This window comes from Thamnophis sirtalis, unplaced genomic scaffold (assembly GCF_051295495.1).
Source record: "Thamnophis sirtalis isolate CommonGarterSnake01/CBP01778 unplaced genomic scaffold, rThaSir2_p1.2 scaffold_3, whole genome shotgun sequence".
Taxonomy (NCBI): domain Eukaryota; kingdom Metazoa; phylum Chordata; class Lepidosauria; order Squamata; family Natricidae; genus Thamnophis; species Thamnophis sirtalis.
The window spans coordinates 8,425,309-8,451,782 of record NW_028261383.1 but is presented as its reverse complement, the minus strand read 5'-3'; the positions used below and the strand labels follow the sequence as shown (position 1 = coordinate 8,451,782).

Genomic DNA, 26,474 nt, shown 5'->3' with positions numbered 1-26,474 from the left:
CGTTTATATTTAGTAGGGATTTCTGTATAGTCCAAGGATGCTATTAGGAATATAATCTAACGGTTGGGTTGACAATATATAAATCATATAACAATGTTGTACCTGTTTCTTTAAATCATACTATAAAATGTGATTGGTTGCTGTTTTCCTCAATCAGCCATAAGAGGGAGCCAGAATGACTGTTAGCTCTCTGATTGTTAGATGCTGGGCTGATCTGATCTGAGTATCTGACTGACCGTGTATGACTTGGACTGTTTGATGGACTCTGATACCTCTATTTCTCCGAAAGTAAAAGCCGATTTAAACTGCAGTGTCTCTGTATCTGGTTTGTGTGTTCTCCAACACAACTCTCACAACGCTTCTCTGAACCTACTCACTCTCCCAACGGGGAGCTTATCTATCACTTGCAATTAACCTAATCAACAAAATACATAACGTAACAATAATAAAGAAAAAAACAAACCTTAAAGGACATTAGCTTATAAAGTTTATGAAATTCATGTACTATGTATTGAGGTTGAAAAATATTGCCAGAATCTCTTACTATAGTTATTACAATAAAAGCAGTGTTGAAATAAATTATATTGGTTTCCTAGTCTTGTCTACCTCGTAGGGCAGACATTAATCTTGCAAGTTCCAATATGCTTCCACCTTCTAGGGCTAATGATACAATGCATATAATGTCATTGTTCCAAGTAACACCCCTAATGAAAGAAGACTCAGAGGCTTGAGGTTCCTGAAAGTTCCATTTTATTAGAGATGTCGTGTTGGCACATCTGGGAGAACTCGAATCTGAAAGCTTCCAGGTTTTCCCCACCCAAAATTCAAGTCCCTGAACAGCACTCACATTTCCGTCCATCACATGATCCAATCAAGCACTGTTCCAACTGGAGATGCCTCCCAGTTACTCTGCTCCAGGTGCAGGGCATGATGACCTTGATTTTCTATGAAAGGAATGTTATTTTGACTACATCTGCTCCACTCCATCTAATCCACCCTCGCATTTTCCCACAGCATTAAATGTGGCAGGTCTGAAGGCCCAATGCAAAAGGTGGCTTCAAGGCCTGACAGCAGCCTTGAAATCAACTATATTGGTTTAATCTTGCAAGTTCCAATATGCTTCCACCTTCTCTCATGTTATCTTTATGTACACTAGAGAAGGGCTAATGATATCATACATATAAGAGAGGGAAAGGACCCATGTTACCAATGAGCTAGCCCAGAACTGTAAATAGGGTATCAGGAAAGCTAAATCTCTGAATAAAATGCTAAGCTCCAGAGATAAGTTTAAGGTAAATGTTCCCCTCACATATATGTGCTAGTCATTTCCGACTCTAGGGGTGGTGCTCATCTCCGTTTCAAGGCCAAAGAGCCGGCACCATCCGAAGACGTCTTTGTGGTCATGTGGCCAGCATGACTTAACACTGAAGGTGCACGAAATGCTGTTACCTTTCCACCAAAGGTGGTTCCTATTTTTCTATTTGAATTTTTATGTGCTTTCGAACTGCTAGTTTGGCAGAAGCTGTGACAAGTAATGGGAGCTCACTCCATTATGCGGCACAAGGGATTCAAACTGCCACACTGCCGACCTTTCTGATCGAACAGCTCAGCATCTTAGCTGGTGAACCACTGTGTCCCTGAGATAAGTTTAAGTTAAACAAAAATAAGAATGCCATCAGAGGATTACACAGAGAGACTAACTGCCATGGCTGTAAATGCTGAACTGCCAAACTATCTTTATCATCCTTCCTTTTCTTCTTGGATCTGGATGAATATGCAACATTTAAGACCTTGGCCACAGTCCAGATGGAGCGATATGTGATGGTAGCTATCTAGAGACAAGATTCCTTCTTTCTGCTCTTGGGGCAGAGCTTCTACATCCTTATTCTCTGGGCATCTTGTCCACCCTTTCACGGACAAGCCATGCTTGGAATATGAGCAGTGAAATGCTATGTCGATAAAGTCTGTCATAGCCTCGTAGACAGATTGAAAATCACCATAGTTGCCATTTCTGTATGTCTCGATTAAGAAGGAAATATAGCCATAGATGGATGGAATAATTGATGCCGTATACTGTAGGCTGAAGTGATCCAGACCTTTCCAACTGTGGGTTTTGCAAACGTTTCAAGGATCATCTGAGTAATGAATATTCCTCTAATGAAGGGCTCAATCTCCACGTAGTAAACGAAGACATTGACTTGTCTCCATTTGTACAATTGAAAATCATCAATATGTATCTAAGGGGCAGCTACAGGGATGCTTTGGGATAAAACAACACAAATGCCATTCCTGACAAGCAAAGGAGACAAACTTCTCATGAACCTCTCTCCACCATCAGAGTCTGGAGCAATCAGACCAACCAATGTCCATCCAAAATGCTGGAGCAGTTTGGTAATCGCAGGATACTGAATTCCTTCTTTGGGGAACATTTGGTAGAAAAAAGGGGAAAGTATTTTGTCATTCAGAGTCTGTGAAACAGGAACATAACTGATCTGAAAAGGGGGAAAAATCTATCATTTGTTGAGTCAAATCGAAGCTCAGATATTATTAGCGCTTGAAGTCTAAAGTAACAATCCTAGTTCTAATATGCTAGAACAGTGATGGATAACCTTCTCCGGACCGAGTGCCCAAAGCACATGCATGCCCAAACCCCCAAAATGCAATGAGGACCCAGACTGTGGGGGCGATATGCTGACTCTGTAAACCGCTTAGAGAGGGCCGAAAGCCCTATGAAGCGGTATATAAGTCTAACTGCTATTGCTATCCCTGCTCCGGAGCTTGTCGGGTGTGAGTCCCTGCTGATGAAGTTGGACCTTGGTGGTCAAGTGGGTTTGTTGCTAACGTACCTACCTCCCAACAGCGTTGCAACAGCCCTCCCCTCGCTCCTCGAGTCAGTAGCCGAGTTGGCGGTAGAGTTCCCCAGGCTTATGGTTCTGGGGGATTTCAACCTGCCTACACTTGGTGAACGCTCTGACGGGGCACAGGAGTTCATGGCTTCCATGACAGCCATGGACTTGATCCAAGTAAGTCAGGGTTCGACTCACTCAGCGGGTCACACGCTTGACCTTGTATTCCTTTCGGAGCAGTGGAGATGTGATCTAGAGTTGAAGGGCATTAAAACCTTGTCCTTGTCATGGTCTGATCACTTCCTACTGAGGCTTGACTTTCGGAAACCAATCCCCCACTGTAGGGAGGGGGAACCGATTAGGTGGTTCCGCCCCAGGCGCCTGATGGACCCTATGGGATTTCAGATGGCACTTGGAGAAATACCTGACACTATTGTCCACAATCCGGTGGAGTCCTTAGTCGCTGCCTGGAATACAGCGGCGGCGGGGGCTCTAAACCGGATTGATCCTTTGTGACCTCTCCGAGGCAGCAGATCCAGGAGGGCCCCTTGGTTTACCGAGGAACTCCGGGAGATGAAGCGCCAAAAGAGACACCTAGAGCGTCGCTGGAGGGCCAGTAAATCTGAGTCAGACCGAGCACTGATGAGAGCCTTTATCAGAGCCTATCTCGTGGCAATACGGGCAGCAAAATGTTCGCTGGGGAAGAGCTTGGCCAACTCCATTGTCCTTTCTTGTTCTGGTCTCGAAGCTGTAATTTGCATCATCTGGTTGGACACTTTCCCCCATTCTCTGACTCTGACATGCACTCCCAACCTAGAGAGATCATCCTGCAATGCAATGAAGGTTCTGTCACCATGTTTTCTGTTGCCCTTGGGTACATGGGCTTCCTCTCTGCTGTCTGCTTCACAGTGGCTTTTCTGGCCAGGAACCTACCTGGGGCCTTCAACGAAGCCAAGATAATCTCCTTCAGCATGCTGGTCTTCTGCAGTGTCTGGGTGTCCTTCATGCCTGCCTACCTGAGCACCAAGGGGAAGTACACTGTGGCTGTTCAGGTCTTCTCCATCTTGGCCTCCAGTGCTGGATTGCTTGGCTGCATTTTCATCCCTAAATGCTACATTATTACTTTTAGGCCACATATGAACACCAAAGAACATTTGATGTCAAAATAAAATTGAAAAAAATGACTGTAACAAATGTATTATTTTATTTTTTTAAAAAACTCCATCCAGTCCTTCAACCATGTTAGTGTTACTGCTTATGATTATAACTCCCAATCTAGTAATGCTAAGCCTCCATAGAACTTTGGGTATAATATTTAATTAGTTAAATGGGAAAATTTTGGGGGACAAATTTAAAAATGACACTATTGGTTGCATACAAGAAAAAACAGTACAAAATGTTTTTCAGATGGCACCTACCACCAGCAAGGTTAGCAAAAATCTTAGCAAGTTGTTGTGGCCTAGCAGGATCCGGTTGAGCTGCTGATGGACTCAGATAGCGAGGAACCATATGAGTCTGCCCTGTATGATGTGGAGGACCTTGGGCAGGGTTCATACTCAGAGCAGGGAATAGAGAGTCTGGTTGGCCACCAGGAGGCACCTGAGGCATGGAGCAGTGTGGATAATCAAAGGCAGTTTGTCTCTGATGCTAGACTGAGAAGGGCTGAGAAACGGAATTAGCAACTCCGTAGGCAGACTCACAGAAGATGATTAAGCACAGATGGTTGTTGATTGGCCCCTCCCAAGAGAGATTATAGGGGAGGCATTGGGAGGGGACATTTGCAGGAAACAAACATTCTAATTAGTAGTTAAGAAAATCTAAGAGTGGAAGGTTAGAACTTAATGGGCAATTAGGAAAATGTATAAAATATATATTAATTTAAAATTGCCTATTGATAGTAGAATTATATGGATTGAAGAACTGGAAAGAACATGAATAGAAATAACCTAAATGTATAAATGATCATGATTGATACTAAAACTGTATAAGGAGATATTGAAAAATGGAAGAATGAAGACTGGAAGGTTGATTTAACTATGGAAATATGAAAAACAAAATAGGTGGAAAACACATCTTTCAATATTATAGCAATATGAAAGAGGAGGGAACAGTTAAAATAGGGATAGAAAATAATGGAGGGAAATAATAATTATATATTAATATGTTAAGCTATACAAAGGGGCAGAAAGATGGTTCAGAAAGGAAGGGTATAAAAGACATGTATAAATAATATGAAACAATGGAAATGAAATGTAATGTTTAGGAATAATAATGACTATGTTTTTGCGTACTGAAATGTATGTTACCCAAATGCTACACCATTCCCGCAGTGATACGTATGAAGAATATAAAAAATAAAAATTTGATTGAAAAAAAGAGAGTTTTGGGGGAGCATAAGGAGAGGTTTGTACCCCTGAAGACAGAGCTCATATTTGGGGGAAGGAGATGGATAAGGTGGGCAGGGGGTGACTCTGGCAGGCAGATATTTTCCCCAGGGTAAACCAGTCTGATGTGAAGGAAGACAGACAGTCCTGATCTTTAGTGGGGAGGGAAGTCCAAAGTCTAAAATCATCCAGTGACATTTTTTGCCTAAAGCCAAGTTCTCCACCAGGAAAGTTTTCCATTTAGGGCCTTCTGGGTCAGTGTGAGAAGTGAACTGCAACTGACTCCATCTGTCTCTGCCCAAAGTCTCCCCTAGAGGATTCTGCCAAAGAGCAGAGATGAAACTTTGAGGATAATAATTATCCTTCTCACTAGAGATCCCTGACTAATCCAACTAGTTCTTGGACTCAAAGTTTGTTGGGAATTTCTCTGGAGATAAATGGAAATGGAATATTCCCATGTGGTTCAAAATGATAGGATAGAGTTAGAATTAAATTAGTCACCAAGAATTGAGAGGTTTGACAGCTCCATTCTTCAAATTGGCCCCAGAGGGACCACGCAGCATCTGTGGCTGAAGAAAAAGAAATCTGATATTTGTTGGCAGAGCAATTTAAGAGAAAACCCCAGGGACTACTCGATGCCTGAACATGTCACAGAACTGAAATAGCTTCCTACTGAGTTAAAACCAAAATTTAATTATTATGAAAGTTAATGCTGAAGTGCACCAACACAAAAAGACAGATGTAATAGTTGTGACCAGGATCCAAGAAAAAAAATATATTAGTTAAAAACTAGTCATCAGGACTTTACATAGTTAAAAATAAATATGACTCCAATGCACAGAATGAGAAAGAGAGACAAATTAGAAAGACAAATGAGAGAGAAATTAGAGAAAAATTAGTGAGAGAGAGAAATTAGAGAGAGAAATTAGAGAGAGAGAGAAATTAGAGAGAGAGAGAGAAATTAGAGCGAAAGAGAAAGTAGAGAGAGAAATTAGAGAAAAATTAGAGAGAAAAATTAGAGAGAGATAGAAATGAGAGAGAGAGAAATTAGAGAAAGAGAAATTAGAGAAAGAGAGAAATTAGAGAGAGATAGAAAGTAAAGAAAGAGAAATTAGAGAGAGATAGAAATGAGAGAGAGAAATTAGAGAAATAATGGATGCCTTTCACCCCATGTAAGAAAGAAAGGGAGGGAAGGAAGGGGGACCCATGCTCCACTGACACTCTCTTCCACACATAGGGCACTGAGGGGGGAAAGCAAAGCCCAGGCTCTTCATGTTGCCTATAGAAAAGGCCCAGGAAGGCGGAGGGGATCTGGGGGAGCCCTTCACCCTATCATTCTGGGAAGAGACTAACATGGCTTATGGGCTTTGGAGTTGCATATAAGGGGGAATGCAGCCAATGGGGGTTTGTGAAGCTCCGTTTTCCCTTTGTGTGTTTGCAGGAAAGGCTCCTGTCTGGGGGAAGCCATGCAGGGCCTTGGTCTCCAAAGGGGGATCTGGCATTTCTGAGGAGGAGAAGGCAGGGGAGGTCTCCCTGGAGGGACCCTCTGGGTCTCTGAGGAAGGGGCATCCTGGGGGTCCCTCATTGCCCCTGAAGACCCTCCGGCCAGACTCTCCTGGGCAGCCTCTGTTCCCACTTGCCCAATAGCCTCCACTGGAGGAGAACCTCTCCAAGGCAGCCATTTCTAGGTGGGGGAAGGGAAAGGCTCTTTCAGGACTTCAGCCTCCCCTTCCTCTGTATTTCTCTGAGTTGGTTTTTTTTCTTCTCTTTCTCATTCCACTTAAAACCTTTTAATTTCATCACTATTTGATACCCTCCATCTCCTCCTTGTCTTTGTTTCTTCAACCTTTTCTTCAGGAGGCTGATTGGTGGCTGAGTTCCTAGACAACCATTGTCTCTTCCCTTCTGTTTGATTGGCTGCTGCTGGGTTGCCATGATGACAGTGGCAGGCCGGGAACAGAGGAAACCACTAGGGAGAGAGGGAGGTGGGGTTTCTATCTTACCTCAGAACTGGAGGGGCTGAAGGGGAAAATCTTCTCTCTTTTAGTAAACTCTGATCAGAGACAGCCCAAAGTAGGAAAAAAATGAAAGAATATTTAAAAATATTTTTAAAATGAAGGGAAAAAATCTAGACTTTTGACAGAATTGAAACAGGAAATAGAGTGGATAAAGAACTTACTTAAAGAATAGAGAGCTGAAAAATAGAAAAAAGCTTCTGTCTTCCCTCAGAACTGCAGAAAATCTCTCTTTTAGGGAACTCTGATCAGAGGCAGTCCAGAGTAGGAAAGAAATGAAAAAAATATTTTAAAAATGAAGGAAAATCCAAAACTTTGACAGAAGGAAAATAGGAAACAGAAAATAAAAACAGATAAAAAGGAGGGAGATGCAGTGAATTTGGACATTGGAGGAACCATTGTAGATAAAGAGTTACAATGGCTCAGTGGTTAGAAGGAGTACTGCAGGTTACTTCTTAAGCTGCCTGCAGTTTGAATCTCACCAGGCTTAAGGTTGACTCAGTCTTCCATCATTCCGAGGTGCGTCAAATGGGGTGGCCATAAGCTGACTCTGTAGAATGCTTAGAGGGGGCTGTAAAAGCACTGTGCAGCAGTATATAAGTCTAAGTGCTATTTCTAATAGAAAATAGAGACTGAAATAGAAAACAGTTTCGTCTATCCTGCTGATTCTCAAACTTGACAAAGGTAGGATGTGTGAACCTACTCCGAGAATTCTTCAGCCAGCATGGAATTGAACTCCACACCTGTTAAAATTCCTCAGAGTGAAAAACCCTGGAACTGTGTGTGTGTGTGTGTGTGTGTGTGTGTGTGTGTGTGTGTGTGTGTGTGTGTGTGCATGCACATGCACGTACACACACACACAAATACATACACACACACACACCAGATACCAGCTTACTGTTATGATCTACTTCATACATGTACATAGGAAAGAAGTAAGTTTCCACCTATAGTACGAGAATATGAAATGTGGTATACAGGTTTTAAAATCTCAGTCAATATTTTCAGGGATCTATGGATGATTAAAGCTAAGTATCAGGCCTGCAGCCATGTTCCTTTTGAATCTTTGGCCTGCCACACTTTCTAATATTCTACTATGCTGTTTCTATAGTGGGTAAGTGTGTGTGGGGATAGTATGGAGTAAAATGCTATGTAGCCAAAATAAAATTCCTTTCTAGAATGCCAAAGTCATCCTTTGTCTCTGCACCTGATTGGAAATGGATGGGTGGAACTGCCAGCATGGCAGTGGAAGATTGTACCATGTGATGGACTTGTGGGTGTGGGGGCAAGATCATGAACTTTAACCTGGGTGGGGAAAATACAGAAGCTTCAGATTCGGGTTTCTCCCAGATGTGCCAACATGGCTTTCTTAATAAAATGGAACTTTGAGCAATACTTTGCCTTGGACTCTGATTTAATTTTGGATGCTATTTGGAATGCTGACACGAAGACCATAGAGGCTTCTTTGGGGATGGATGGATGGATGGAAGGAAGAAAAAATCAGATTTTAAACTGGTTCCCTCTAAAGCTCAATTCCTTTGCACCACCGGAAAATCTTCAGAGCTTCCTGTGGTCAGGGCCAAGCTGAGATGCACACCCAGCTTATGAAAACCACTACAGAAATGCTTGGAGAAAGCTGGATGCCATCAACACTAAAGCGGTGAATATGGCTGATTAAGTCAGTTTATGAGTCTATGCAGCCCAGGAAAGAAGATTCCTTTCTAATCCAGGTTAAGGAGAATACACACTTACATTATGGTTAACAGAGTTTGGGCTCACTTGGCTTCATTCTACTGGGCACCCAGAACTGTCAACCATCCAGTGAGCCCTTCAAATGATGCCCTTGCATGGGCTCCTCCATGGGGCCTTGCAAAGGGGGACTGAGGAGGTTCCACAAATACCAGGCTTGACTGATGCTAACCAAATCCAAACCTTGTCCTCCAATAGGCATTGAAAGCCAGTTAACCTCTGAAGAGGCGTGCAGGAAACTCTGGCCCTGCCTTGCCCTTCTCTTCTGGGCAGGAGCAGCACCTGGGTGAGCTTCACATGACCTTGAAAGTCCAGGTGAATCACCCTCACTGCTGGATTTTGGGATGGATTCTGGCAAGAGAGCTGATCTGGGGGTTCCCTGCCCCACTTCTCCCTCACTTTTCCCAGGACACCAGGACAGCTCTCCTCACCTGCCTTGCAAGGGCAGAAATACACCATGCTTTGGGGTGTCCCATTTTCCAAAGAAGGAGGAAGAGGCACTGGCTGCCCCATGGGGATCCTTGCAGGAGTGGCCCTGTCCAACCACCCAGGGCCTCAATAAACTACTAGTTCCCCCTTTAGGGCCAAGGTGAACATCTCAATGTGCCTCCTTCCAGATAAGAAACACAATCCCTCAACAACCTACCCAGATAAACCAGAAACACAGAGACTTCCAACTGCACCTTCAAAGTACTCGGAGGTCTGGGGGGAGGGGCTACACAAAGCCTCAGAGAAAGGAACATCAAAGTGCCCCCCTCACAAAACACACCCGCTGAAAATGAAGAGGGACCACTAGGTCCCCTCTCTTTTTGGGTAGGCATGGCAAGAAATCAGGTCACATCATCCACCACACTGTGGGCACCGCAACCATCTTGGCTACAGATTTGAAAGCTCGTTGTTTATTCAATAAATTAAGAAATACTAAAATATGAAGATCTCTATGTTTTCAATGAATATGGAAAGACAAAACCGAGACAGAGTACAAAGTAAAAACAAGTTAAATTTATATCTACTCTAACTTTCTCCCTATTTACTCAAGAATATAGTTAATAAACTGTCATAATATAGTCCATACTCTTGTCACTTTCCTATTTCATAGTCAGTTTTTAGTCTGGACTAAAGTTACATAGTCAGGACTGTAACTTTGTTGTTTTTTAATCTTACGATTTATATTGATATTGATTGTTTCCTCATTGCTTATTTGTACCCTATGACTATCATTAAATGCTGCACCTTACGATTCTTGACGAATTGTCTTTTTATGTACACCAAGAGCTTATGCACCAAAGACAAATTCCTTATGTGTCCAATCATACTTGGCCATTAAAGAATTCTATTCTATTCTATTCTATTCTATTCTATTCTATTCTATTCTATTCTATTCTATTCTATTCTATTCTATTCTATTCTATTCTACTCTACTCTACTCTACTCTACTCTACTCTACTCTACTCTACTCTACTCCACTCTACTCTATTCTATGGAAAAAATGTTATTTCTAGAAAAGAGGGCAATCAAATTTCATTACAGGCACAAATAATTTTAAAATCAGATCCAATTTAGAATTGGTTTATTTTTCTTTCTTTCTTTCTTCCTTTTAATAAATAAACTCTAAGTTAGATCTGATTTTAAAATGTGTCTGTAGTAATACATGAAGATTGAATAGAAAACAAGATCCCACAATGCTCTACTCTTAACATTAGACAGACATGAAGTTTAAAGGTAATGATTGATTGATTGATTGACCATAGAAGACAGGTAGAACTGGTGTCTAAGAGTCAAGAATCAAATGCTGCACCAAACCCAATAGCCCTGGGCGACCTTCCCCAGAGTATCTGGAGATAGGAGACCATGCTAAAGTGATGCCAACCTGATACCAAACATCAGTTTCCTTGATGTTGAATGATCTTCCTCCAGCATCACTTCTGGGACATGTCCTGACAAGAAGGACCACAACCACTGCAGAAGAGCGCCCCCCAGTGGTGTGCCTGTGGTTTTCCCTTTGTTCCAGCTACACCTGTGTACATGGAAGCTCAAAAGAACATCAGGATCCTGAGAGAAGCTGCTTCTCATTGTAATTATCTCCATCATGTTTCTTTGAGAACTCTTCTGCTACTCCTCCAGTGACTGCCTTCAATGTAAACATCAGAGTCGAGCAATATGCAAAGGATCTTGCATCTGAAATGGATAAAACCCTTCCATGTGGCACAAGGTTTGGAACAGGCAGGGAATATTCTCTTGAACATACATTTCTCTCCTTTCCAGGAATAACTCAGTTTCTCTCTGTCTCAAACAGGAAAGCCACTGAGGCTTCCTTCTTGTGAAAGTGCCCTTTCCCCCCTTCTAGTTCTCTCCATTCTTTATGTTTCCAAACAGGAAGAGGGTTGATTTAGCCCTATGGTTTATGTATCTCCTACTTCTGAAGCTGCTGATGCCACAGCCGGTCGCTGGGAGTCATAGAATGAGGTGCCTGCGAAGTTTGGAGCATCACAATGGAAAGAGACAAGTCAGCTTTTACAAGCCAGGAGACCATCTCATTAGTGTAATCACCTCTGCATCAAAAATAGCCAGTAGGACATTTGCTTTCAACATGGCTCCTCATAATCAGACTAACTGGTAAGTCATTCCGTGTGATGGAGTTTCATTTCCTCCATTTGCAGTTCTAACACTCTTTTTCTTTCCTTCTTATTTAACTTGCTCTATAGTGCAGGTTCTGTCCAATTCCTTGAATCATTTTGATTTCCATGGCTTCTCTCTTTTGTCTTACAATATAAGACTCAAATCCAAAGATATAACAGAAAGTCAAACTGAAAAAAGTCCAAATTATTTTCCTCTCCTCATCCCATCCTGAATTAATGACTTGAATACTGACTTTTATTTCAAGTAGTGATTGTTGTAGATCACCCTTCCCAGCTCAGTTCCGTATTTTTATAACTGCTCTTTGGTATTGGAGTCTAGAGGATGACTTGTTTTTAAAATGGCCTTTTTTGTTCAATTATGTAAAATCCTTTCATTGTATGATGATTCTAATGAAAATTAGTACCACCACAAAAATGCCATATTTGTGATTCTAACCCTAGTGGAAAACTATCTCCATTCCATATTTCAAAAATTCGTTAAAATTAAATATTAATGGATGACTGTCCTTTATATCTAGCTTTGAACGAAGTGTAATAAAACTCAATGGGATAGCATAGAAAAACAGAAATAAATGTTTAAAATTGTTTTTATTAATGGTAATAATGATAACTTGCACAGTTTTCTTGCACTAGGAAAATTACTGATATGAGTAGACTCCTACACTTCATTTTTGCCATTCAAATTATCAACAAGAATCCCCAGCTCCTTCAAAATCTCACACTTGGCTACAACATCCATGACAACCATTTGGACACAATTGGCACTTCAGATGCACTGATGGACATTCTCTCTGCTGGAGAAGCCAATGTTCCCAATTACAACTGTGGAAGGAAGGACAATATTTTGACTGTTCTTGATGCAGCTCACAGAGACTTCTCCATCCAGTTGTCAACATTAGTTGGCACTTACAAAGTCTCACAGGTTTCTATGTGTGTTTCTCTATCTGGTAGTATGAATGGGATGGTAGTCAGTGAGCAATAGATCCAACCATATCTTCTCTATGGAAATCAAGAGCTGCCATTGTAGGTGTCATGGTTGGGGATTGAGATACACAGTGGGGAAGGGACTAGGATCAAAGCAGCCATATCCTTAGGTATCTATTGCTTTGATGGCTTCTGAAGCACAGTTGTGAAGGTGAGGAATTCCTCTGTGTCCAGTGAAAGGGTCTTCTGTACAATGGGAAAGTGCAGCAGTGACCGGAAGCTAATATTTTATACATAAACTTATCCAAAACAATAATACTTATATGGTGAACAAATCCCACATTTGTCAAAAGAGTCAATGAATTATTTTACTGTTGACAAAACCTACAGCATATGTCCTATCTAATCATAGTGACCACTAGCATTAATTGCCCACTTTTTTAAACAATGACAATCATTTTAGCCAACATGTCAAAGTGTTTCCTTGAAGAAATAAAAACAGGCTTTAGGAAGAGTGACACTATTATTGACAATTGTTTTTTCTTGAACCTTCAAATTCATATGTATGTAGGTACGTATATATGTCAGTCAGTCAATCTATCAGTCAGGAGAAGCAACAGGTTGCTGTCCTTATGGATCTCAGTGCTGTATCCAATATGTACATTGAAATATTATGGAGAAACTGCCCTTAAAATGGAACCCAAATTTTGCACCTGATCAAAGCCTTCTCCACAAGTGCTTGTTTGAGAGTGAGTTTTGGGCTTAGCAGGGACATGACAAGTAGGATGGATATTTATCAAGGGGTAAGAGAAAAGAGCATAATTAAGCCCTGGTTTTTTGTTCTGGACAGTAACAACATGAGGACTAATGAAGAATCCTTGAGAACAGATGGTTAAAATGTTAAATACCAATTGTAAAACCTGATTATATACTAATAATATGACAGTATTGCCCTACTTGCAAACTAGTTTGTGTAGGCTGTTTAGAAGATTTGGTTACTACTTTTATAATGATTTTGTGATTTTTATTACTGGTAAATCAGTTTCAATTCCTGGGTTGGTTTTTTTTTTTTTTAGAAAATGACATGATAGGCTTAAACCACTATTCCATGGTGAGCCAACAGAAAAACCTTAGCTCTCCAGCTTCCTTAATCCTAATTACTAAATTTTAGAAGTTAAGGTTACCCTCCACCCAACACACTCTAACATGGAGCTGACATTATCAGATATCACTACTATATCAAATAAAATGACAGCACCTGAGAAGTATCTTGATGGTGGATAAAAGGACTTCGGCCTCCAGGATTGAATCAGGATTTATACAATTTGTTCTTGTCTATAATCAGGACATATAATTCATGGTGTAAACTTAAAGCTATCAAAACTGATGGGCTCCAAACATTGTGTCTGTAACCACAAGCAAAATTTCAATTAAAGAGCTCTTAGATTGTACAAGTAATAAAGTACATAAGAAATGGTGTTCTCCCTGTCTCTTGTACAACTGGAAAACAAGCTGAAAAGATTGCTTCACAAAGAACCTGGGATATCAAAACAGAGAAAGATACAACCATTCTCAATAAGTTTGGCACATTGAAATGGATGAACCGAGAAACAATAGAGAAATATATAGAACTGTAGATGAATCTATGTAAATTTAGAAGCGATATAAGATTGATATGTACTGGTATGATGATATAACAATGTTGATAATTGTAAGATGTTATGGAGGGGAAAAAAACAATAAAAATCTGTTCAAAAAAACCAAACAGAAATGGATGAGCCACTACAAACATATCTTCCAAATTGCCAATTATGTGAACACAAAAATGAATAGGCATTTTGGGGTGTTATTTACTCAAGTGAGATTTGAGCAGTTTGACACAACAGTTAAATACGGAAGATTAAATCTAATAATGAACATAGATAACATATTAAATCTATTATTTCAAAGTCAATTGTTTAAGAAAAAGAGAGTGTTCAGTGTTTAGGATCAAACATTATGGCAATGACCTATTGAGATTCATATGTTAAGACAGCATATTTCCCATATGGTTGGAATTTTTTAAAAAATGTGAAAAAGAAAATTCAGTTCAAACCTGCAAATTTGGGTTTGATTGGAACACATTGTAGGGGTGATGCAGAAATATGATTTGCATATTCTTATTTGGTTTTACTTAATATATTTTTAATTCAATGATTACATTCAGCCATGTTAATGTTTTGCATTTTATGTCTTTTATCTCGAGATGGCATATGTAATAACAATAAACTATTCTAATATGTTCAGAAGAACCTAATTGATTTATTAAAAGCTAATATTTTGGATGATAGAACATCAATTATAACATTGAATTAATTATTTTTTCAGATGACTTATGGAATTGTTTCAGAGGCTCTGAGTGATAAAAGGCAATTCCCTTTTTTCCACCGGATGCTCCCCAAAGAAGGGATCCAGTACCCAGCAATCATCCAACTGCTTCTCCATTTCAGATGGACCCTGATTGGGCTTCTTGTTTTAGACACAGAGAAGGGAGAGAATTTTATTAGAACTTTTACTCCTAAGCTTGTCAAGAATGGAATTTGTGTTGTTGTATCACAACTGTTATTAACAACTGGACATTCAGGACCCCTCAGGGATGCCATCTCTAAGTGGAGGCAGGTCAATGTCTTTGTTCACCTCGTGGAATATACTTCCCTTTTGGAGAGATTTTTTCTTTTCCATTCAGCACTTGAAGGTTTGCTAGGACCCAATGAAGGAAAAGTCTGGATCACCACAACCTTGGGGATATTGTCAGTGGTTAGACTTGGCAGACTTTACAAATATGTCCATAGTATTTGGAACTTTAATTTTCAGAAGGAAAAAAGTCCAAAAAGTGATTCCTTTGAACACGATCTCTTTGTGAGACGCCAATGGATAGATCAGTCTTTTCACTGTTCTTTTTCAAATAACGTTTTTTCTGTCAAAGGCCAGAGAAGATGTACTGAGAAAGCACCACTGGAGGCCCAAGACAAAAGAAATGGGATACAGATCTCAAATCAACTCTTTCTTCACAGTGTCATTAAAACTCTGGTCCATGCCTTGAATGATGCATATTCCTCCAGATCCAAGAGGAAAAGGAAGGAGGACAAAGAGATCTTAGTGGCAGCAAGGTTGCAGCCATGGCAGGTAAGGGGTTAATCTGTTAAATTATCATACCATACTTCTCTATTTTAACTGGGTTCCTAATCATCAGTTCCAAAAATGTTTAATACTTTGCTCAAATCAAGTTATGTTACTAGCATTCCCACAATCTATTAAGGAAGTGTAATGACATGTGGGAATGAGCTTGGCTGATCAGGCAAAGATGCTTCCTATGGAATGATCAGATCAGGGAGCAGAGAAAGAAACTGAGAAAGGATCCTACCTAACTTTTCAGGCTGCAAAGAGATTTGTATTTGCAGAATTGGGAGATTCTGTTAATGTAGCCTTACCATAAAGTAGGATTAGTTCATCCTCTTTTGTTTCCCATCTGCTCTCCTTGGGAGAAAATTGCTCTGGCAACTATCTACTTCGCAAATCCATTCTTTCTGGTAATTATCCTGGTATTTTGAATGAGTGAATAATCCTTTAATTAAGTTTTTGTTGTCTTTTTCCAATTTATCTTTTACCTGCTCTAAAATGTTCCCTATAATTGACAAATTTAATCGATGATTTAATTGGTCAATATATAGTTTGTTAATATATTATTACAAATTTTGCTGAACCTTTGTTTTACCCTTTTAAAGATAGTAGTAATAGATGTCATCTTAGTAGTAGTTACTGCTACTAACTAAGATGTTTGCCAGTTAGAAACCTGTAGAAAAAAGATTCAAATGTGAAACGATTATTTGGGATAAGAAATAAAGATTTCTGCTGTTAAAACTCATGGATGTTTCCATTCTAGTTCCATCCCTTTCTAGAGAAGAATGAGTTTTGTAATCTTTCTCAAACAAAAATGTACTTAGATCAAAATGGAGATGTAGCAGCAGACCTCAACATTATAAGCTGGTTGGTTTTCCTCAATAAGGATCCCATTCAAAAACAACTGGGGAGTTTTGAGCGGCATAAATTTATTATCAACCAAGATGCTCTTTCACAACTAAGGTTGCTCAACAAGGTGGGGAAATATTGTTGAACTTTCTCTATTTCCAAAGCCTTAGCACCCATATCAAATTGACCAAGCCTAGTCACCACGGTGGATGACCTTCCCTGAGCATGGAATGGGGAGAGTAGAAGGCATACACTTTTCTTAGATACCTAGGGGGGCTTCAGTACTATTCCCAAAGGTATTCTTCAGATCCTATAAAATGGAGCCCTGTTTTATTCTGATTCAGCCATGTCCAACATGGGATGCTGGGGGACTACTTTAAGACACAGATCTTGGGCCCAGATCATGTCCCCTCAATAATCTACTATCTCCATAAAACTGGTGACAGAGTCCCTCAAGTGCTTTGGATTGTGGTTCTTTAGATTTGTTTTCTTTTTCTTACCTATAAGTACTGTAGCAAAGAAGAAGGCAATTCTGTTGACTAGAGCCGAAGTTCAGTTTTGGACTGAATTCAATGAAAATGAATCAAGAGTGGACAGGAATCTTTTGGTCCCAGTAAGAAATAAGGTCTGGCATCAGAATTCAGCTTGTCTTGGTTGGAGACAGCATCTCCTGAAAGGAATTCTACGTAGTCTGTGAGTTTTTTAAGCATACTGGCCAGAATTATCCTTGGCTCACTTTCACTCCACTGGGATAGTGCAATAGGCCTTCTGCTCCTAAGGAGGAGATCCAAGGCACTGAATTCATAATCATAATCACAGATTCAAAGTGAGATCAAACTTGACTCAGAAAACCAAAACACTCATACATGATTCTTATATCAAAGAAAAGCCTTTTCTGATACTTGAAGAGATACAGTTTGAAAGAAAATGCTATTTAGATTTTCCCTTTGAATTGTAAGAGGGCACTTCATTTGAAAACAGAAAGAATCTAGTTCTGGATTCCTAGCTGGGCCTTAAAATATCCCTTTTCTATACTTGGCTCATAATCATGTTCCATTTGCTGCAGCAAAAGATGCCTGACTGTTTGAGGGACATGTTCTCACCATCTCACCTCCATCTGGAAACTCTTCGCCAATGTAGCAGTCAAATACATTGAACAGATTAATATACAAATAAAAAAGAACAAGATTTAAGGTAGATAGCCCTAATCTTTAAGGAATTTTCCCTTTATCTCTTAACTGGGAGATTGTTTTGGATTACTTTCAAAGGAAGATAGCTTTGTATTTGTATTTTTTGTATTTGAAATTTATTTATAGGCTGCCCTTTTCCCTGGGGGAACTCAGGGCGGCTCACAACTAATGGGGAGGGGGATACAAACAATAGCACATAAAAGCAATACATAAGTAAAAAATAAAACACAACATTCATACCATTCGGGTGGGGGTGAGTTACATTCTTTAACCCCAGGCCTGACGGGATAGCCAGGTTTTAAGGGCTGTGCGGAAGGTCTGGAGGGTGGTGAGGGTACGAATCTCCATGGGGAGATCGTTCCAAAGGGTCGGAGCTACTACCGAGAAGGCTCTCCTCCGCGTAGTTGCCAGTCGACATTGACTGGCAGATGGGATTCGGAGGAGGCCTAATCTATGAGATCTAATGGGTCGCGAGGAGGTAATTGGCAGAAGGCGGTCTCTCAAGTATCCAGATCCACTACCATGAAGGGCTTTATGGGTGGTAAGTAGCACCTTGAAGCGCACCCGGAGATCGACAGGTAGCCAGCGCAGCTCGCGGAGGATAGGTGTTATTTGGGTGTACCGAGGTGCACCCACAATCGCTCACGCGGCCGCATTCTGGACTAGCTGAAGTCACCGGATGCTCCTCAAGGGCAGCCCCATGTAGAGCACGTTGCAGTATTCCAGCCTAGAGGTCACAAGGGTACGAGTGACTGTTGTGAGAGCCTCTCGGTTCAGGTAGGGTCGCAACTGGTGCACCAGGCGAACCTGTGCAAATGCCCCCCTGGTCACAGCTGATAAGTGGTGGTCAAAGGTCAGCTGTGGGTCCAGGAGGACTCCCAAGTTGCGAACCCTGTCTGAGGGCTGTAATGTTTGACCCCCCAGCCTGAGAGATGGAACACTAACCAAGTTAGTGGGAGGGAAACACAACAGCCACTCGGTTTTGTCCAGGTTGAGCACAAGCTTGTTAGCCCTCATCCAGTCCCTAACAGCCTCAAGGCCCTGGTTCATCACGTCCACTGCTTCATTGAGTTGGCACGGGGCAGACAGATACAGCTGGGTATCGTCCGCATATTGATGGTATCTTATCCCGTGCCGCCAAATGATCTCGCCCAGCGGTTTCATGTAGATGTTGAAAAGTAGGGGGGATAAGACCGAACCCTGCAGCACCCCATATGTTAGGGACCTAGGGGTCGATCTCTGCCCTCCAACTAACACCGACTGCGACCTGTCCGAGAGGTAGGAGGAGAACCACTGCAAAACAGTGCCTCCCACCCCCACCTCCCGCAGTCGTCGCAGAAGGATACCATGGTCGATGGTATCGAAAGCCGCTGAGAGGTCAAGGAGAACCAGGATGGAGGTGTGGCCTCCATCTCTGGCTCTCCAGAGATCATCGGTCAATGCGACCAAAGCGGTTTCTGTGCTGTAACCAGGCCTGAAGCCGGACTGGAAGGGGTTGAGATAGCTAGCTTCCTCCAAGGACCGCTGGAGCTGGTAGGCCACCACCTTCTCAACAACCTTCCCCACAAAGGGGAGGTTGGAGACTGGACGGTAATTGTTAAGAACGGCTGGATCCAGAGATGGTTTCTTCAGGAGGGGTCTCACCACCGCCGCTTTAAGTGCGGAGGGGAAGACCCCGTCCCGAAGGGAGGCGGTAACAACCGCCTGGATCCAGCCCCGTGTCACCTCCCTGCTGTTAACAACCAGCCAGGAGGGGCACGGGTCCAGTACACAGGTGGAGGCACTCACAGCTCTCATGGCCTTGTCCACATCCCCAGGGGCAACATCCTGAAACTCAACCCAGCGATGGTGTTCCAGATTATCCCCCTGTGCCTCGGCTGGATCTGCAAAGTCGGAGTCCATGTCCGATCGAAACCGAGCAACTTTGTCTGCTAAGAACTAGACGTATTCCTCAGCCTTACCCTGCAAGGGGTCCCTCGTCTCTCTCCTATTTAGGAGGGAGTGGGTTATCCTAAACAGGGTGGCTGGGCGGGACTCAGCGGACGCAATCAAGGTGGCAATGTAAGATCTTTTTGCCGTCCTAATTGCCCTGATGTACTCCTTGATGCAAGATGTCAAAAGTGCTCGGTTCGATTCGGACCTGTTGGACCTCCATAGGTGCTCTAGGCGTCGCTTCTGGCTCTTCCTCTCCCGGAGCTCCTCGGTAAACCAAGGAGGCCTCCGGAATCCGCTGCCTTGGAGCAGCCGTAGTGGCGCAATCCAGTCAAGAGACTCCGTCGCTGCTGAGTTCCAGGCAGCGACCAGAGTCTCCACTGGTCCACTTTGAAATATTTAATTTAATTTAGAAGAAACCTTTCCAGAATATACCGCTCAGAGATTTTTTTTTCTTCATCATAATTTTAATCTATAAAATCTATTATAAAATTATAATAAACACTCTAATCTATTTCAAAAACTGCACTGGAATAAAAAAAAATAGTATTAGTTTTATTCTAACCCTGAATACTAATACTTTAAAATTGTGGCTATATGAAGAATAAAGGAATGTATGTTAATACAGTCATGATGAGGAAGCCAGTGGTTGTAATGTACAACTAATGCCATCACTCCAGACTTTATTAAATAAAAAAGTCATTTTTATAATATATTGCTAGAAACAAAAGGAAGGAACTATATGGAGAATCTGTGAGTAGTTGTATTTCCTTGAACCGTTTGAAACTTGTTAAAGATTTCATGCTTTCCGGTGTGAAGCTCAGAAACTTCTTGTCTAATATTCAGGTTGACTACAATTTTCCATGGATGGTGCATCCTAACCCATTTTCTTTGGCATTCCTTGTTTTTCTTCTTAGTCTTTGGCTCAGTCCAAATGTGGGGGAAATTGTCAACCTGGATTTGTGAAACGGGCTCAGGAAGGAGAGCCAATTTGCTGCTATGACTGTGTTCCTTGTCCAGAGGGTCAATCTTCACTCAGGAAGGTGGGTGACACCAGAAGAAATGCTACTGGATAGAACCACAGCATTTCAATCAATATGATTTTAATGGTGTTCTTTGTTCTCAATGATTTGTTCCATAATGGGAAGAATAAGAACAAGATCTTGAAGAGTGAGGTAGGAAGAGATAGAAAGACATGGTAGATTGAACAAGGTTGCTTCTGCTAGAGTAAATCTCTCCTCTACTTGTCACTTTGGAAGTGTCCTTAAAATATTACCTTTGTTAGGAACATCTGAATTCATTGAACCTTGAAGAATGGTTTCAGGTCAATAGACCCTGCTCACCCAAACAAACCCTACAGGCCAATTGGTATAATAATCAACCAACTAATCAGACATTAAAAAAAAAAAAAAGATAGAGCCACATAAGCTGGACATGGAAGGGCCATAGATGGAGAGAGGATTGGTTCAAGTAACAAGAGAAATTCAAACAGGGGACTCAGCATAAAATCCATTGAGACCATAGGAGTAAGACGTTAAACTAAATTTACTATAATGTGAAATAAAATCTGCCTCTTTCCCCTCCAGTGCTCTAATTTTCCATTCCATAATTTAAGAGGTAAAATACAAATATTATTTATAGGCTAATTCTACAGTCCCAGGTTCAGAATATCCACCAATCATGGAGTCCTTGGTAGGATTGTTGTTGAGCCTTCCCACTTCTTTCAATCTTTTGAATTTTCTCAATGGTTAAATAAATTACAATTACAACATGAACAAATTAGGAATATAATTATGTTTCTGAAAGGGAAAAACAGCTTTACACACAGTGTTGAATCAGTGTAGAATTAGGAATCTCATCTAACATGAAGGAGGGAATAAAGAGAATTAATTTAAAAAAAAACCAATCTACACAATATCCATGGATATGGCTATGGAGCTCGTTCACTCTTTAAAATTGTTATCAAATCTAGAATGGAAATATGCTTTTTCTCCTCCTCACTATTAGAAATTAAATGCCTGGCAGAGACAGATAAAGGACTTAATTTCTCTTCTTAAATTATTTCAGGAATTAATCACTTTGTTTAAATAAAAATATGTATGTGTTATTTATTAAATTTAGATGTCCACTTATCTCACCCAAATGAATTTACAATCAACAATAAAATGGTTTTTTCAAATTAGACTACAAAATGAAAATTTTAAAAAAATTGCAAAAAAAGAATACTTGCAAATGTTACTAAAACTAGCACATAGGATCCTGTTACTAGGAGATTCCCAAGCCTGTTGAAAGAAAGCCTCAAGGGTTGCAGCTAATCTCACCTTGGAGTTAGTTTGTAGGTCCAGCCTAACCCTGGAATTGTTTGGCCCAGAATAATTTGAGGCAAAAATCTCACTGAGCGGGAACTGGAGTTCCTGAGTTTATCTCTGCACAGAAAGTAAGGATGGATGCTTAGATCAAGTCCAAATCTTGATCTTCCACAAATTGTTTTTATAGTTTTATGAAATATTTATTATTTACTGGGGCTTTCCCTTCTCTCAGTATCAGTTGTCCTCCAAAGAAGTATTCCATGAAAAGCAAATGGAAATAATATTAAAGAAATATTGGCATTTATTTTCCTCAGATGTTGAAAAATGCATCAAATGACCAGATGATAAATATCCAAATGAGAAACATGTCCAATGTATCCCCAAAGTTGTAACCTTCCTGTCTTATGAAGATCATCTGGGTATCATTCTGGTCTCCTTTTCTTGTTCTTAATCTTGTTCTTAACCATAGGGTTCATTTTAATCATATTCCTTAAATACATAGAGACTCCTATTGTCAAAGCAAACAACCGGGACCTCTCCTACATCCTCCTGGTATCCCTGCTGTTTTGCTTCCTGTCTTCTTTTCTCTTCATTGGCCAACCAAGGAAAGCCACCTGCCTTCTCTGACAAACCATGTTCAGCATTGTCTTCTCAGTAGCTGTGTCTTCTGTGTTGGCCAAAACAATCACAGTGATACTGGCATTCTTGGCCACAAAACCAGGAAATAGGGTGACAAGATGGTTGGGGAAGAGCTTGCCCAACTCCATCATTCTTTTTGATTCTGCTGTCCAACTGTTCATCTGTGTCATGTGGTTGGGAGTTTCTCCCCCATTCCCTGATTCTAACCTGCCCTCCCAGCCTGGGCAGATCATCCTTCAATGTAATGAAGGTTCGGTCACCATGTTTTATGTTGTGCTTGGCTACATGAGTTTCCTTGCTGCCATTTGCTTCATGGTGGTTTTCCTGGCCAGGAACCTGCCTGGGGCCTTCAATGAAGCCAAGCTGATCACCTTCAGCATGCTGGTCTTCTGCAGTGTCTGGGTCTCCTTTCTACCCACCTACCTGAGCACTAAAGGAAAGTTCATGGTGGCCGTGCAGGTCTTCTCCATCTTGGCCTCCAGTGCTTGGCTTCTGGGGTGCATCTTCTTCCCCAAGTGCTACATTATCCTCCTGAGATCAGATCTAAACACAAAGGAACATCTTATGATAAAAGTAGGGGACTGATAATAAAAGTGTTTCTTAGACTCAATACAATACAATTATACAATAGCAGAGTTGGAAGGGACCTTGGAGGTCTTCTAGTCCAACCCCCTGCCTATGCAGGACACCCTATACCATTTTAGATAAATGGCTATCCAACAGCTTCTTAAAGACTTTCAGTGTTGGGGCATTCACAACTTCTGGAGGCAAGATGTTCCACTGATTAATTTTTGATCCACTGATTAACTCATAACATTTATTTTTCATTGCACTTGTATTCTTTCTTTGCATCAGTTTGAAAATTAAGGTTAAAAACAAAAGAAATAAAACATATGAGGTGGGTAGGACTAATGTAATTAAAATCCAACATAGTCATCAAACAGTAAAATGAATTAATTAAAATTGATATGCAGCCTAGGAATGACAGGATAAGGAATAAGGTAGTTGTATTAAGAAAAGACAGCTAAAGGAAGGAGACAAGATTCCCCAAAGAGAGGCAGAAGGAGTCTTTTGCTTTAGGTCGGATGAATATGGAAATCTAATTCTATGTGAACATGCCTTCTTTCTCTCTATCAGTTGTTCTCTAAAGTAATGGGTGGAAATAGAGCTGGAGAGATCCTTCTTCAGTGCAATGAAGGCACTGTATCAATGTTTTATGTTGTCCTCAGCTACATGGGTTTCCAAGGACATTCAGATGACTCCGAGTTGCAGCACTCTGTATGACTTTTTCTAGTTTATCTGCTAGGGTTAGATGTCATCATAAGTCCTTGTGGGACCTCAGAATACAATGACCTCAGTGTTGAATCATCACTCTCCCAACACCCTTGCTGGACATGTCCCAAAAGGAATCAGTCCACTGGAAAAAGTATCTGTAAGGTTCAACACTCTCTATCAAGACTTCATCTAGAAAGAAAGAAGGAAACAACCTGAGACAAGCTTTGTCTCTTATCCACATGGTTCTCTGTTCCCCAAAAGGGAAGCTTTCAGCATAGTGCCATGAGAATGAGAAAATAATATATGGATGAAAATGGTAGGAAGCATCCCTGGGGCTTCTCTATCCAGAGTTAACTAGGGAGCTGTAAGTAGAGCCCATCTTCTCCAGAAGCTGCCTAAAAGCCAACTGTCTTTGCCGTATCCAATCAAAGGGAAAGGGCTGGAGGTTAGCATTTTGATATCTTGTGTGTGAGAGAGAGAGAGAGGGGAGGGAGGGAGGGAGAGAGACAGACAGACAGACAGAGACAGGCAGACAGACAGACAGACAGAGACAGAGACTGAGACAAAGATATCCTATGCATGTCAGGGTCAGGAGACTTCATTTTTTTAAAAAGTTTTTTTATTTTTAAACAAGACAGACAAACAAAACATGAAACATAAAACTCTCATGAATTACATATAGCATGTCGTTAGATTACAAGCATTTGTGCATCACCACTTTCAATTGTATACAGTATAAGGTCACAGATTATCCATCAAGCATACATAGGCACATTATTATCATAATACATCATATTGTTCAGTTATAATTGATATTACTTCATTTTAAACAACTATTCTAGAAATTAAGTTAACATATATACCAATATTCCACTGCATCCTTATTTGTCTATTTAATAATAATATATCTTTATAGAATCATCTATCTCATTATATTATTTTCACAATGTGGAAGAATTCTCCTACATTTTATATTTGTACATCACTACTTTCAGTTGTATATAAGATCTCAAATTGTCCATTAAGTATACATAGGTATATTTTTATCATTGTTCATTATTTGTTCAACTATAATTGTTATTCCTTCGTTTTGAACACAATATATACCAATATTCCATTGCATCATTGTTAGTCTATTTAATAATAATATGACTTTATAATGTCACCTATCTTATTCTATTTATTCTTACAGTATGAAGAACTTCTCTAACATTTTTCATTTCCATGTTTTTTATATAGCCACTGATAAAACAAGTCTCATACCTTATAAAATTGTACATCTTCTTGTTCTCTAATTTCAAATGTCAATTTACTCATTTCAGCACATTCCATTATTTTTTGAATAACTTCCTCCTGCGTCAGTATTTTCTCATTTTTCCAATTTTTTGCAAATACAATTCTAGCTGCTGTTAAAACATTTACAATCTAATATTTCAAATCTGTATTATATGTTTCTGGTATAATTCCCAATAAAAAAATCTCTGGTTTAAGGTCTATGTGTTTTTGTGTCATCTTCTCCAACCACGTGTGGATTTTAGTCCAGTATTTTTTAGCTTCTATGCAAGTCCACCACATATGGTAATATAAGCCCGGTGTCCGATGACATTTCCAACACTTTTCTTAGTTGTTCTTGAACATTGTTGATATTCTCGTTGTGGATAGGTGCCACCTGTAAAACATCTTATACAAGTTTTCCTTTTATGCTCTTGACATTGTCATTTTATAATTTTGAGACCATAATTTCTGCCATTTCTCTAATTCAATCCCATGTCCAAAATTGTTTCTCCAAGCTATCATGGTTTCTTTGACTTGTTCTTCCATTAGCTTAACCTCTAAAAGATGTCCATATAATTTTTTAATTACTTTTTCATCAGGACCTGTCAAAATTTTATCTAATTCAGTCATTTTATCATAGAGACCTTCCATTTTATGATCTTTATCATTTCTAGATTGTTATTGCACATATGAAAACCAATTCATTCCTATTCCTTCTTGTTTCAACTCTTGAATATATTTAAGTTTATTCTCTGCATTCAATGTTTCACCATATCTAACTGTTCGTTCCTTTTTATATATATTATTGGATATGAAAAAAGCTTCAATAGTTGATAGCCAGACTGGAATTTTTAGGTAGTATTGCCTTTTGATCTTCTCCCAATTAAGTAACAAGACTTCATATTGATGAACCTTCTTGAGCCATTCCAGGGGATTTTAAGATTTGATCCATATCTCCCTCCCTCCCTCCCTCCCTCCCTCTCTCTCTCTCTCTCTCTCCCTCCCTCCCTCCCTCCCTCCATATATATACAAGGTTCAGGAGAGGTCAGAGCTCATGATAGTCGTTTCAAAGCTCACCCATAAATCACTTCTTGTTGTCAGTGAGGTAAAGAAAGAGGCAGGGGGGATGGTTGGTTTTTTCCCCCCACGGCGCTCAGTTTCCGCTTTCAAGGTGTTGCCTTTCTGATGTCTCTATCAGTATGCCTCGGCACCGCCTGACCAGAGTTTTAAGGCTGATTCAAACCCTTGTGACTCGCAGATCTTTTTCCCACCGACTGTCTTTCTCTTTA

At 40.4% G+C, this 26,474-nt stretch overlaps 1 protein-coding gene across 1 annotated transcript in view; it reads right to left on the bottom strand.

The window, feature by feature from the left end:
* The window catches only part of LOC148047099 (vomeronasal type-2 receptor 26-like), a 132,943-nt gene that overhangs the window by 93,147 nt on the left and 13,322 nt on the right, over positions 1-26,474 (bottom strand). Inside the window, exons 3-4 of the mRNA XM_087707746.1 lie at positions 24,008-24,099; positions 23,059-23,166 (exon numbers count right to left, since the gene is read on the bottom strand). Coding sequence (XP_087563872.1) covers positions 23,059-23,166; positions 24,008-24,099 — 200 coding nt within the window. The remainder of the gene's footprint in view (positions 1-23,058; positions 23,167-24,007; positions 24,100-26,474) is intronic.